The sequence below is a fragment of the Lemur catta genome, chromosome 5, assembly GCF_020740605.2.
Source record: "Lemur catta isolate mLemCat1 chromosome 5, mLemCat1.pri, whole genome shotgun sequence".
NCBI classification, from domain to species: Eukaryota; Metazoa; Chordata; class Mammalia; order Primates; family Lemuridae; genus Lemur; species Lemur catta.
In genome coordinates this window covers 109287475-109302059 of record NC_059132.1, presented here as the reverse complement: position 1 = coordinate 109302059, position 14585 = coordinate 109287475, and the positions used below count along the sequence as shown (strand labels likewise).

General features: G+C 40.0%; 1 protein-coding gene across 6 annotated transcripts in view; it reads left to right on the top strand.

The window, feature by feature from the left end:
* The window catches only part of GALNT7 (polypeptide N-acetylgalactosaminyltransferase 7), a 122391-nt gene that overhangs the window by 91685 nt on the left and 16121 nt on the right, over window positions 1-14585 (top strand). For 4 of the 6 annotated variants that reach the window (XM_045552496.1, XM_045552497.1, XM_045552498.1 and 1 more), the window contains 5 exons: window positions 3660-3826; window positions 6842-6972; window positions 7215-7294; window positions 9906-10088; window positions 13292-13409. In XM_045552496.1, coding sequence (XP_045408452.1) covers window positions 3660-3826; window positions 6842-6972; window positions 7215-7294; window positions 9906-10088; window positions 13292-13409 — 679 coding nt within the window. Of the gene's footprint in view, window positions 1-3659; window positions 3827-6841; window positions 6973-7214; window positions 7295-9587; window positions 9771-9905; window positions 10089-13291; window positions 13410-14585 lie in introns of all 6 variants that reach the window. The other 2 variants (XM_045552495.1, XM_045552494.1) reach the window with 1 other exon arrangement.

The window sequence follows — 14585 nt, the reverse complement described above, 5'->3', positions numbered from 1 at the left end:
AGTTCAGCATTCTTAATTTTCCTTAACATATTTAGTGTCCTCAACCCTTAAAATCAAGCAGAAATCCTCCGAGCTGTGTGCAGTCATGTTGTTACTGGCCATGCATTCCCTGGGGGTGGGGTGAGTGCAAGGAATCCATTTTCCTGTTTGTTTTTTAAGCATTTATTTATATGTAATTCTTAGTAAACCTGTGGTTTAGAGAAAGAAACTTGAAGTTACAGTCAAAGGTCACCGTGTGACTTTGAAGAGGTCATATAACCTAACAATGTCTGTTTCCTTATGTAGAAAATGAAATAATAATAGTAATGCCTGCCCTCTCTACCTCACGGGGTTACTGTGAAACTCAGATGAGCCAATGTGTATGAAAGTGCTTTGGAGAAACAAGAGCTGTTCAAACTGCATTTCCCCAGTCTGGGATAAAATGAGATCACAATAACTAATAGCAAAATCACCATTTATTTGGCTCAAACACTGTCTACTCTGCAAGCATTTCAGCTCCTTCAAATTCTTCACAGCTAGTTCTGGGAATCAACTCAGGGTGTTGAACCCTCGCCTGGGTTCCCGCCAGGTGCTCGTGTTCTCTCTGGCTCACCGAGGTGGTCTCTCCACTCTGCTCGTGCAGCCAGTGTGCGCTGACCCGTGGCCTGAGCCCCCGATGCCACTGACAGCCTCACCAAAGGGAACTAGAGTCATCCCCTGTAACCACTGTTAACATCTGTCACCTGTGACATTCTCGCCTACATCTTCTCTCACAGTGTCTCGGCCCGGAGGACACACCCTTCTCACCTGGTTGCGTTCGTTAGGACTGTTTTGGGGAAAATTCCCAAACCATGTTTTTTTCTCTGTTTTCACACTTCAACAATCAACACAGAAGACTTCTGTGACCAGACTGAGGGTTTTTCCCCACACACCAGGGGACCCCAGCTGGACGTGTCTAACGCAACTCCAACACTACCTACCTGGAGATGGCATCAGATCCCACGGGGCAAGGGCTCAGGCCCCAAAACTGCCACTCCCTTCAGATACCGGTTGTAATCCACCAGCCCTGCGTTCAGGCCGATGGTGGCCAATGAAAGCCTTCCTACTCTCAGCGGCCTTCCGGGTCCCCACCGAGAGAACGTGGGCACTTGCGGCTCCATCCTGGGACAGGGAGGCGACCCCAGCCCTCCTGCCTGCAGGCTTCGGCGAGGCCTCCCTCCCAGCCGGAGCCACCTGCACCGGGCAGTCCCCTCCCAAGGCTCGGAAACGCGGGCTGGGCACAGACGCCCTCCTTCGCCTGCTGGGGTCACGTTCCGGCGGCCGGTCCCCTGGGGACCCCGGGCCTGGCCCTGCTGGGAGCTTTCGCTTCCTCCCCTTGTCTGCGGGAGACGAAGCTCCCGCCTTCACGCACCGCGGAGCCCGCGCGCTTGCTGGTTCTCACGGGCTTTCAGTACTGTCACCTCAGAAGGGGAAGATTGTAGGGTAGAGAGTGGACATTACCGAGAGAAGAAAATGATGCATCAAGAGGGGTTTCAAAAATGTTATCCCCGAAGCCATCAGTGAAGAATTACGGAGCAGCTGCTGCGTGCTGGCTGCGGGGCTCCTGCTCTGAATGAGCTCGCGGCCCCAGCAGGTCACAGGGGAGATTCCCGTGCAAGGGCGTGAGGGTGATCACTGTGACATTATTTGTAGAAACAACCAAAATGCCTGTCAATAAGGAAATGATTAAATAGATTATGGAGCAGCCATGTTATACCGTCGGTAAAAAGAATTAGATAAGTCTGTATACAGTCATCTGAATATATGTTGTATATAAATACAAACATATGTCTGCATGAGTATTAAAAAATCCAAAAAAAATACACAGCCATTAACAATAATTTCCTCTAGGAGGTGAGATTTTACGCCTACCAGGGGACATTCCTTTTCCGCAGAAAAGGGAAGTAGAAATTCTAATGGGGAAAGTGGAAAATCTAGAGGGAGCAAGATGATAGGATGTGTGTGACAAAAGCTGTTGGAGACAGGTAGAGAGGTAACTTTGACCTTTATTTTATAAACTTCTCTATTATTTGGATTTTATACAAGCTGTGTACTATTACTTTTCTAATTCTTAAGACAATGACTATAAGAAAAGTAATAAAAATATACACCAAGAGTTGTTACTGGCACACAATCTAGTTTACATTTTTTTAATTATTACTTCTAAACTGCATAGGAGAGAGGAGATGGAAAACACCCCTGTTCCAGCTCTCTCGACCCCATCCTCTGTGAGAATGCACGGCCTTCAGGTGGTCTCCACCTGGCGATGCCTGGGACAGTGAAGTGTCCCTCATGGGCCTGGTCTTTTGTCTCCAGCCTGCCTTCTTCCTCGCTCTTTCAGTCCCTCTATGTTGTCAACTCCTCTTTGTCTCCCATTCAAAGTTCCTACCTTGCCTATTTTCCCAAGTTGCGTCTCCTGTCTTAGAAATCAGCAAGTCCCAAATTTCCGTCATGTTTTAAATATTTTCACCTATTCTGGTGTTTGTTATAAATCAAAATTGCTGTCCTTCCCACCCAGTTCTGCTACTGTAAGTGCAGTGGTTAGAATCAGATGAAGAAGAATGTTGCCTGAGTCTCTATCTGGGTCACAATGTGTGTTTTGGGATTATTACTGCTACCTATCTAAAATTAGACACACCTTGCTCTGCCTGTGCTGATTTCTCTCCAGAAACACTTATCACATCTTCCTATAATATCTACGTTTCTCCACTCTTACATATTTAAACTTACTATTCTGAGAGAGCTTTTGGCCCCTCCCAACTTTGGGTTATACTTTAGGGCCCTCTTTCAGCATCTTTCTTCTGTGAAACTCACTGAGCCTTCCCTGGCTTCTTGAGTCTTCATTGGGCCCTGTTTTTGGTTTCTTCTGGTTAAGAAGAGCTTTTTCTTAGGCAGGAGGATTGCTTGAGCCCAGGAGTTTGAGATTGCAGTGAGCTGTGATTGCGCCACTGTACTAAAGCCCCAGTGAGCTAGACCCTGTCTCAAAACAACAACAACAAAAAGAGAGGCTTCTGACAACTTTATTCCTGCTACAGTTGTTTCAAATAGCTGAAACAAATAGTTGTACAATAGCTGAAGATCTGACTTTAGCCAATCTAATAACTCTAAGCAATATCAGAATTTTCTTTATTCATCCAACAATAAATATTTGAGTGCTTGCTATATGCCTTAAGTTAACCTGTTTAATTTTTTTTCTGAGTATTTTATCCATATAGAACAGGATAGCTTTCAAACACAGTAATATAGTGGTTTATTTACAACAAATGAAATGAATCTCTTGCACCAATAGCTCAAGTTTCAAAAAGAAAAATAAACTTGAGATCTAAGTCATGAAAAAAAACCCAGCCTGATAGCTGTAGATACTATCTTAAGCATCCTTGGCATAAAGTCACAAATTAGTTCTTTTTATCACACACTAAATGTTGGTTATGAAGTAGCTTTATGTAGGAGCAACTTTATCTCATAGCAGCTCCTCTCTTCTATCTTGTGTTTTTGTTAAAATTTTAAGGGTTGTATTTCATTCATTTACCTTAGTTAAGTCAATAATACTTAATTTAATCAGAAAATATAACCATGGCAAGGTTGGAGCCAAGCATTATAGATTGCCTCTAAATAAACATGCTGAAATCTTCTTTTTGCAGATGCAAGTATTGGCATTATGATGAAAACCTGCTCACTTCGAGCGTTGTCATTGTGTTCCATAATGAAGGCTGGTCCACCCTCATGAGAACAGTCCACAGTGTGATTAAAAGGACTCCAAGGAAATATTTAGCAGAAATTGTATTAATCGATGATTTCAGTAACAAAGGTAATGGCTATAGAAGTAACATTTTGTCTATAAAATGAGTTAATTATGAGTAACTACAAAAATGTAACTACAAAAATGAAATCTCAAAATAGTTTTTTAAAACTTAACATCCATTGATAGCATCTATTAGCAACAAATTGACACCATGCCAAGCATCATATTAATATATGAATTGTTTCATTTAATACAATAATTTTGGTAGTAAAAATTATTATTATCTCCATTTTACACATGAGGCTCAAAAACGTTAAGTAACTTGCCAAGTCACAGAGGTAGTAATTAGCATCTAAATCCGTAGGCTCATAAGTCTGTATCTTTAACCACTATCTCAGACTGTACCAATTCTTTGGGGCTTGGATTTTGCAAAAGTTTAATCATAGAGGTCATTCATTGAATGACTGAAAAAATGCAATTGCATGTATATTGCAGTTTATGATATACAAAACGTATATTGAGCTGCCACATGAAGCTCCATCTGTACTTTTCCAACTGAAATCCATATACCTATTTCATAGCCTATATTTTACATTTGAATGATAATGCAAATATTGAATTTGACCAGAACTGGGAACTGTTTTTATTTGTAATAGAAAGCATCTTCTAAACCTTATTTTGTTCTATATTTGACTTAGAATTTTGAATAAAAGGAAATTATGGTTTTTATTCTTTATTAGGAGCCAGTTATTACAGCATTTAGGGAGGCATCGGTTAGTCTTGGTTCAACTTGGCAAGAGAGTGGTTGAGCAGTGGTTTTTCCAGATACATGGGTTTTTAAAGTTATTATAACTTTAAATTTTTTCTTTAAATACTTAATTAGTAGTTAAGTATATCTTCTTAATGATATTAACATGAAAAGGTAGATAATGCTATTGCTCAGATGCTAAGTCAGTATGTTAAAAATGTAATTATGCTAACAAAACCCAAATCTGGATACTTATTTATTCCTCTTTGCTTGTTACAAAACTGAACTGAAGCCTTTGAAAATTGACCAAAGAGCTCAGAGTATTCAATAATAACAGGTTGTTTGCATAGAATTTTTGTGTACAAGTAGTGACACCACTGAATATAAGGTTATAAGTGAAGGGAAGCATGAAAATACCTTTTTATAATGCTTCATAAAAAAGCTTTGACCCACATTGTTTTGGCCACGGCAAGTCAGGTGACTCAGCCTGACATTGGTGGATTAGGGGAAGATTGTCTGCACCCAGGAAGGGCAGTGGGTATTTTGGACTCTAATGCAGTTCACTACTGCAGTGCAAGATCCCAGAGAAGCCAGTAGTCACTGGATTCACTATTTCCCCTTTGGGGCCATAATAATCAAGAATCTAAATTTGAAGAACAGGCCAACAACTCATTTCTGTCCGTAAAAATTTATTTAAGGCTTGTTTAGGTCGCATATCCAAAAAAGGTCCTAAGGGAATTCAGAAAGGCTTTTTAAAAAATAATTTAAGACTGTACTAGGCTTAAAAAAGAAGAAAAAGATGATAAAGGCTTTTTATTTATTTATTTTTTATTGATACATAATAGTTGTACATATTCATGGAGTACATGTTACATCTTGAAACAAGCACACAACATGCAATGATCAAATCAGGGTAACTGGGACAAGATTCACTTGAAACATTCATCATTGCTTTATGTTGGGAGCATTTGAAAACTTCTAGCTATTCTGAAATACAGGAACCTATTGTCAACTATAGTTGCCCCATTGTACCACTGGATAAAGGCTTTTTAAAAAATAAAAAACTTGAAGGGAAAATTACCTGGGTTTTCTGGGGAAAAAACATGATTAAGCACAAGCATTTTATTTTTTTAATGCTTAACTAAAACTGGGTGCCAAAATAAAAAGAGGGAAATTTTTTTTCTCAATTCCAAATATCCATCTATGGGTGTCTTGCTAATAATAAATTCCCTAAAATGAGTAAAATACTAAGTGTACAATCTGATTTGCCCATTTAACCACTAGCTCATCTCTAAATACAGCAATTTTTTTTTGTGATTGTGTATTCATGGGCCAAAGTTTTAAATAATTTTGAAACAATTTTTGTGTCTGCAAGAAGCTTCTTTAAAGGATCCAGGAGCTTGTTCTGGCCGTGGTGAGACAACTTCATGGACTCAGAGTGATACAAACAAAAGCTGGTCTCTTACAGTGGGAAGCCAAAATGGGAACTTTGCCAGATGTGTGTGGTTTTTATAACACAAAATTTCCTCTCTTAAATTAGAAGCATATATTATAAGTATGTAATTATAACCTAATATAATTATGTACACTTGTTGATGCCTACGATACAGTGAAAATGGGATTTTTATTTTTTTATTTGTAAAACTTTAAGGGGTACAAGTGCGATTTTGTACATAGATGTTGTGTAGTGGTGAAGTCTGTGCTTTTAGCACATCCATTGCGCAGATAATGTACTTTGTACCCGTTAAGTAATTTCCCATCGTCCCCCCCACCCTCCTTTTGTTGTCATTTGCCAGCTTGGTGGGAACCATATTCGTCACACCAAGACGGCAGCTTTCAGCCCTGACTGTGGCTGGAGAAAGATGGCCCAGAAACAAGTGTTAATAACCTGCAGCCCGTGCGGATTCCAGGGAGGCTGCGGAATCTCACTCGCAGGCGGTGCATCCTCGGAAATCCAGCGCCGGTGCTTTTGCCGATAGCAAACAAAATGTTGTGTCTGCAAGCTTTTAGATTTGGCATTAACGTGTGAACTTAAAAAAAAAAATGTTATAATGTATCTTAACTGTCAGTTGCCAGGATCATTATTTAATGTTTAGAGGGATGTTTGATAGTTCTCAGTCTGACCAGTTCTCTGTAGACACAGCAAGCTCAAAACTTAAATAATACACTTCACCTTCCTTCTTAATAGATTAAACATTCAATCTGGTCCATGCAAAGTTACTGACTACCCAGTGCACCTATTTCCTATCCTTATTGCTTGAGAAAAATAATAATTAATTGGTTTCTATACATAAGTCTAACTTATAATACTGATTGAATTTTTTTATTCATAGAACACTTAAAAGAGAAACTGGATGAATATATTAAGCTGTGGAATGGCCTTGTAAAGGTATTTCGAAATGAGAGAAGAGAAGGTTTAATTCAAGCACGAAGTATTGGTGCTCAGAAGGCTAAACTCGGACAGGTAGGAAACGTTTGATCTCTACAATGTCAACATTTTGGATTTGGTAACTAAATCATATAGATTTTTAATCACCCTGTCTTTTTTTTTTTTAATTTAAAATGAGAATGCTGGCTTAAACAGATAACTTGTGTGTCAAATTGACTATAATGCTAATTTTTATTAGCATCTAATTTTAAATTGTGTGTAATATATGATGTACCATATATGAGGAGCATTCTTTCACCCTGCCTCTTTTTTTTAAGGTTTTGATATACCTTGATGCCCACTGTGAGGTGGCAGTTAACTGGTATGCACCACTTGTAGCTCCCATATCTAAGGACAGGTAACATTACCTTGCTTTTTTTTCTTTCCTGGTTGAAAAGTAAACCTTGTCCTAGAAGGGCAAATATTCTCATTCTTCGATTCAGTTCTATTAGTGCATCAAGTGTTGAGTTTTAAGTGTTATCCCTCAGTTAGTTGTTTCCTCGGGTGGAGCTAGAATGAGTATACTTTGAGCTGATTCAAATGTAGGCAGTCTGGCATTTGAGAGAAACCTAGGGTTTCTCACAGGAGAATCGTCTTGTGGTTGGGTGATTGAGACTTCCTCTGTCTCCAAGAAACTTCTCTAAGAGCTATTTTAGTTGCTCTATCTAAACTGGGGTGAGAGGTCTTAAGACTTGAGGACAAATGCTTTAAAATTATACCTGCCAATTTTTATTCCCTTTTAAATTATCACTTTAGATAGTAAGTATCAACTATTACTTGTGCCTAGGCTTTGAGTTCCTACAGAAACTTTAAAGTTTAGAAATAGACAACTATACCATGAAAATGTGGCAATCACTATTAAATTTCCAGAAATGTCAGAAATAACAGAAGGCATCATCAGTTCCTAGGTCTGAAAGCCTTCCTTCTAGTCCAGAATTCTGACTATTTCAGAATCTAGGAAAATAAGTCATGTCCCTGTGGCAAATGGTATGAGTCAAAGAAAGACTTTGGAGGATTTAATCATGAGTGGATTTATTTATTTATTTATTTTTATTTCTTTTTGAGACAGAGTCTCACTCTGTCGCGCAGGCTGGAGTATGGTGGCACGATCGTAGCTCCTTTGTAACCTCAAACTCCTGGGCTCAAGTGATCCTCCTGCCTCAGCCTCCCAAGTAGCTGGGACTGCAGATGCATGACACCATGCCTGGCTAATTTTTAAAATTTTTCTTATAGAGATGGAGGGAGGCCGTGCTATGTTGCCCAGGCTGGTCTCAGACTCCTGGCCTCAAGCAATCCTCTCACCTTGGGCTCTCAAAGGGTTGGGATTACATGCATGAGCCACCGTGCCTAGCCTCATGTGCAGATTTAATGTGAGAGCCTATCATAAACATTTTTCACTTGCTGTCTCATTCAGTCCTCGCGGCAACCCTGCAAGATGGAAATAATTATCTCCGTTTGACTGAATACTGAGGCTTAGAGAAATTAAATAATTAGCCCTAAATCAGATAGCTAAGAAACTGTCAAACTGAGGTCTCTCTAGAACTGTTGGCACTGCACCATTTATTTAAAAGTGTGAAAGTCATGAGAAGTAGGGAAAGATCACTGACCAGGTGTCAGGTGACTCTTCCCAGGTTAATTCTAGCCGTCCTCTGGGCGGTAGGATCTAGTTTCCACAGATTCCAGTGGCAGCCCCTCGAGTCCCACGGTGAACCTCTGTGAGAGTTCACACTCCGCAGGGAATGAGGCACATTTCTAGAATCCACACCTCCCGTATTAAAGCTTGAGGCCACATAGGTGTTTCCCTTTTCTTGGGTGTCTAAACATCTACAAAGTACCTTGACCTGCTTATGAAAAGCTATAGTCTCCATTTTAGGAAAATACATTTTAAAATCCTTTATTATGAGATGAGCATTGAAAGGAGCAGAGTACCAGGTTATCTTTGTCACGTCGCCTCGACGTCTGTGGTTATATACCACTAACATTTGTGTGATGCCTAAATATAAGAGTTTTTTGGCTCTAAATTCTCAGACCACTTCCTAAGTTCTTCAGCAGATTTTGAGGGACTTTTTTGCTTGTTTTTTTTGAAAAGCAACAATATAGTACAGTAGAATTTTTTTTTTTTTGGTTTTTGGTCTTTTGTGATAAAAGCTGTTTTTTAAAGTCAAAGGAGTGGGGAAGAAGATCAAGTAAAAATACAGAAACACATTTTCATAATAACTGTTTCCAAAGGAGTAGAAAGCAACAGAGTTGGGAGAACTGCTAAGAATGTGGCAAGTACCATCTGTACACATACACACACACACACACAAACACACACACATTTTTTAATGAGGAATAAAGAAGGAAAATAACAGGCAGGAAAATCTTGTAAATAATGCGAAATTGCCAAGAGATAGTTGCCTGTGGGACCAAAGGGAGGAGAAAACACTAGTGAGATGGCTTTGCCCCCGACATCTGTCTGAAAGTCTGGGGGGGTCTCCTGTCTCCCGCCCTTACACAAACAGGCTCTTTGGCTTTTATGGGACATTCATTTACTCTATTTTCCATTAGAGTTTAAAGTCCCCTAGTGCAAAAACAAATCAATAACAAAAAGGCATGCTAAATCAGTTTGGGGTTCTTAAATGCTTTTTCATTTTCTGTAAATGTTTCAGAACTACATGTACTGTGCCTCTAATAGATTACATAGATGGGAATGATTATTCCATTGAACCACAGCAAGGTGGGGATGAAGATGGTTTTGCCAGAGGGGCCTGGGACTGGAGTTTACTATGGAAACGTATTCCTCTAAGCCACAAGGAAAAGGCCAAAAGAAAACATAAAACTGAACCTTATCGGTAAAGACTATTACTTTTATTTTCTTATGTTGAATGTTTACTTAAGAACTTTTTTTTTCCTTCCGCATGAACTCGTATAAATATGTGTGTCCGTACGTACGTTCGATCATTGCTGCCATCATCAACACAATGCAGAACCATTTGCACTGTGCCGCTTATAGATGTCATAAATGGCAACACATATGAAATTGTACCCCAAGGGGGTGGTGATGAAGATGGGTATGCCCGAGGAGCATGGGATTGGAGTATGCTCTGGAAACGGGTGCCTCTGACCCCTCAAGAGAAGAGACTGAGAAAGACAAAAACTGAACCGTATCGGTAATCACTAAATCACTTACATATTTTTCTTTTCTCCAATTGCTGCTAACCTGTTAACCTCTTGCCAAGCTAAAAATTTGTTACTAAAATTGTACATGCTGTCTCAGATTCTGAAAGAGCATCTTTCCTTATACTGTTTCCGAGCTTTGAATTCACATTTGCTCCATTAAAATTGCTTTTACCCTAAATGAAATCTCTACTGCTGAGAATTACACTCTTTCATTGGAAAAAAAAATAATAATGTAATATGACATTAATTCCAAGTATAAATGTAAAAAAGAAAATCTTTGCTCTCCTGTCCTACTACACTAGACATCAAATTTTATTCTTTTGATGATGTCATTCTAGAAATTTAAAATATAGTAAATTACTTATTATCCAAGACTATTACTTCCCCTTTGATGCCTTCGGTATAATGTGAACAATGAAAGGCACTAGTAGGACATTTTGGGTTTTTCTTCCTGTTGTTTTTATGCCAGCTCTCGAGTACTAATTTTGTAGCAGTTAAATCTGATGAATAAAATACATAACTTTAGAAAATGTTACGTAGAATCCTTCATTGTTTCATTCTCAGAAGAGTGTTTGATTAAAGGAAAACTATTCTAAAATCAGCTTTTGTTCCTTCTTATGGTTCTTCAAGTAGAACAATTTATGTTACTATCTTCTTTTGATCTTTTTTTTTTTTTAAGAGACAGGGTCTCGCTCAGTCGCCCAGGCGGGAGTGCAGTGGCACGATCATGGATCACTGCAGCCTCCAGTTCCTGAACTCCAACCATCCTCCCATTTCAGCTTCCTGAGTAGCTGGGACTACAGGTGTCCACCACCACACCTGGCTAATTTTTAAAATCTTTTGTAGAGATAGGGTCTCACTACATTGCCCAGGCTGGTCTTGAACTCCTGGCCTCAAGTGATCCTCCTGCCTTGGCCTCCCACAGTGCCAGGATTATAGGTGTGAACCACCTCACCCGTCTGCTTCTTTTGATCTTTTAATTGGAACATTTTACTGTCTTTCAAAAAGTGATCCCAAATGAAATGTTTGCTCAAATGTTAGTGTAGCCTTCTCCCAAATGTGTCTGATTTTATTTTTCTGATCCTGTGGTTCTGCCTTTGGTCTTGCTCCGTTACGCTGCTGGCAATGTTAGAACTCTGTTTTGGGAAGGTGCTTCCAGTGTCATGGAAATGCTCGTAGAGTTGGGCATGCCGTAATATCAGATACTGAGTGGCAAACATCAGGAAATTATAGAACTTTAAGCTTCATTTCATTCAAATTTAAGCTAAATTTTCATTTGTAAATTTCTTACTCAAAATACTCCAGAAATCTATTGCTTACCTGCTTAACCTAACAGATAATTCTGGAGGAAGAAAAGAAAGGGTGCTGAGTACATTTATTTTTCTGTTACTTCCATGGGCTGGCTAGTAAAGAAATGTTTAAAATGAGCTAGAAAAATTTAGGGGAGGTTTCCATTTAATTAAACTCACTAGTTTCCACATTAAAGTGCATTTTCAAATATATACAGCATTGAATGAGAGTATATTTAAAGATCAAAAAGACACAGTTATAATGGAGTAATTTTAAATGGTGGTTAAATAAATGTCATCAAAAACGTAATGGTGCTATTCAGTGAGTCAGGTAGTGTACTTTAAGAAGAAAAGGCATGAGAGAGTGACTTTCTCCTGACATGATTGTCCTTTACTACTGAAAATGTTACTTGACTCATTATTTATCCACTCAACAAATATTTACTGAGTGCTTACTGTGTTGCCAGGCACTATTTTCTGGAGATAAATTTAAAAAGATTTGTTCCGTCATTGAACTTAAAATAGTATGAGTCAGACAGAAATTACTCAGGTAACTACACAAATGACTCTGAAACAGCCGCGGTGATCAGCAGTAGGCAGAAAAATCCCCAAATCCCACGGTGCACGAGCTCGTGGAAAGGGAAACCTCACCCAGCCTGGAGGACCAGGAAGGGCCTCTGACAAAGCATCACTTAGGCTGAGACCTGAAGGGTGAGGAGTGAGCCTTCGAGAAAAGCAGAAAGCACATTTCAGAAGCATGAATAGTGTAAGTGAAGGCCTGAGACAGAAGGGAGTTTGGCGCGTTCCGGGCGAGAGCAGAGCAGTGACAACTCACAGGAAGAGCCTGGAGAGTGGGAGGGGCCGGCCTCACCTGGGCCCATGCCAGCCTGCTCTGGCTGCTGTGTGCTCGGACTTGGGCCCGGTGGGATAGAATAAAGGACTTATGTTCGGGAGACACCGCAGAGTCTGAGCAGCGTTGGCTTGATCCGGGGTGGAGGCAGTGAAATTAGAAGTGGACAGACTTAAGATATATTTTCAAGGTGGAAGTAATAGGACTCAGTGATAGACTGAACATTAGGTGTGATGATGAAGAAGGGACCCTGACAGTGTCTACATACCCTAACATTTAAGAATCACGATGCATTAATAATTAATTGCTCAGGGGTGAGAGGCAGGGAGCTGGATGAAAACTATTCTGTTATCATTTCTCCCAATGGTGGGAGTTACTTGTCCCTAAAAAGCTACCAAATCTTTATTCTCTTGCCCCTAAAAAGTACCCAATTTAAGATCCATTCAAGAAGTCCCACAGAGCACCTGTTTGCATTCATACCTCCTAGCACAGTAAACAGCCATGTCTAATTCTCCTGTGTGATTTCTGTGCTACATTTGCAAACTCTGAATGAACTGTGGCTGTTCTACAATGATTTACACCCTTATTTGGCAAGCCCCTGAGCTATAAAATTAAAAAATGACAGACTGCTTCTATGGTGTATGGTTTCATTCATCCCAGAATGACTCATAAATCATTGCAGGAGCAGTTAGCAGACCACGGCTGTACGGCTCAATGTAAAATTTTAAGGGTGAAAGAGAAAATTCTATTTTAGCCAGAACTAAGGCTTAACTTTTAAATCAACGAAGGAACCAAGGCGCCCTCTAATGGCAGAATAACACAGTGCTCTACTTTGTAATGAACTGTAATTTGGTTTCACTTGGAAACTGGTAAATTTATTAACGAATTATGAACAGGCTGTTTTGTAAAGGCTTTATAATTTCTTAATGTTTGTCCATCAGTTTTGTCTGTTCTGTGCATTATTTAGGCTGTATTCTAACAGGCTTCTTGTCTGTTGGTGAAGGGATATTGGGGATTTGTCTTTAATGGTTATTGCCATATTTCTTTTTCTTAGGTCCCCAGCTATGGCTGGGGGATTGTTTGCCATTGAACGAGAGTTCTTCTTTGAACTGGGTCTCTATGATCCAGGTCTCCAGATTTGGGGCGGTGAAAACTTTGAGATCTCATACAAGGTAACATTTTGTTTAAACAGTTACAGCTTTCCAAGTAGTTACTGACTTTTGTAACTTTCAGATAAAGTTGGTTTCTTGTTGAAAAAAAAATGTAAAATAAATTTCTCCAAATTCCAAGGAATAACTTAACAAAAATGTATGGCTTTTGGGAAAAATACAACAAAATTCAAGCTTCAAACTTACCACATATTTACAGGGCTCAGCTCAAAATTGTGGCCAAGAAACTTCAGAAATGAAAATACTCCCCTCCCCCTTCCATGCTTTCTGTACACTGGAGCCTTTTATTCTAGACGCCCTTTGGAGAGTGTGCATATCTTAGGGCCACAGTTGACTCTCCACTGACTAGTCACCCTTTGTCTATAGGACAGGATGACTCAAGACAGAAGCAGACCCCCACAGTGACTGTGCCTCCTCAGGCTGACACTGGAGCTGTCTTCCTGCAGCACCTCCCCTGTCCCCCTGTTGCTGAGGCAGTCCTTGCGCAGTACTCCCTTCTGTGCTCCACCCCACCCCAACCCCCACTTCCACCCCCATTCCAAAAAAAAGAGAGAGAGAACTTTGTCACAGCTTGAGTTAAACAGGTATTCATTACCTCTTGTCTTAAATGTCCTGTGCTTGGCACTGTGAGGGACAGAAGAGGGGTGACCCAGTCTCTGGTCTCAAGGATCTTACAGTCAGCAAGAAGAGATTAGAATTATGCTTAAATTCCTAATTGAACAAGAAGGCAGAATGGCATTCAGTGGGTGTGACTAACAGACGGCCTTGTGCTGGAGGTAGAATTTGAGGCAGAACTAGGAAGATGGGATGCTGTCAATAAGCAGAGATGAAGGGAGGGGAGGGGATTCTAAGCAAAAAGAACGGGGAAGGTAGAAAGGAAGAAACATGAGGAACATATTCAGGAAACAGCAGGGAGCACAGTCTGGCAGAATCAGGCAGCGTGAATAAGGAAGACATCTAAGAAGGTAAAGTGGACAGAATTGTTAGGACCATATTGAAGAGAGCCTTTAATGCTGAGTTAACAGATTTTTACTTGATTTGATAAGCTGTGGAGAACCATCAAAGGTATTCAGCAAGGGAATAACACGACCCAAAGCTGCCCTTCAGCTATAATAATCTCTTGCTATAAATAAGGATAGAGTTAAGCAGAGGGAAGCTGAAGGGGAAGAAGCCAGTTAG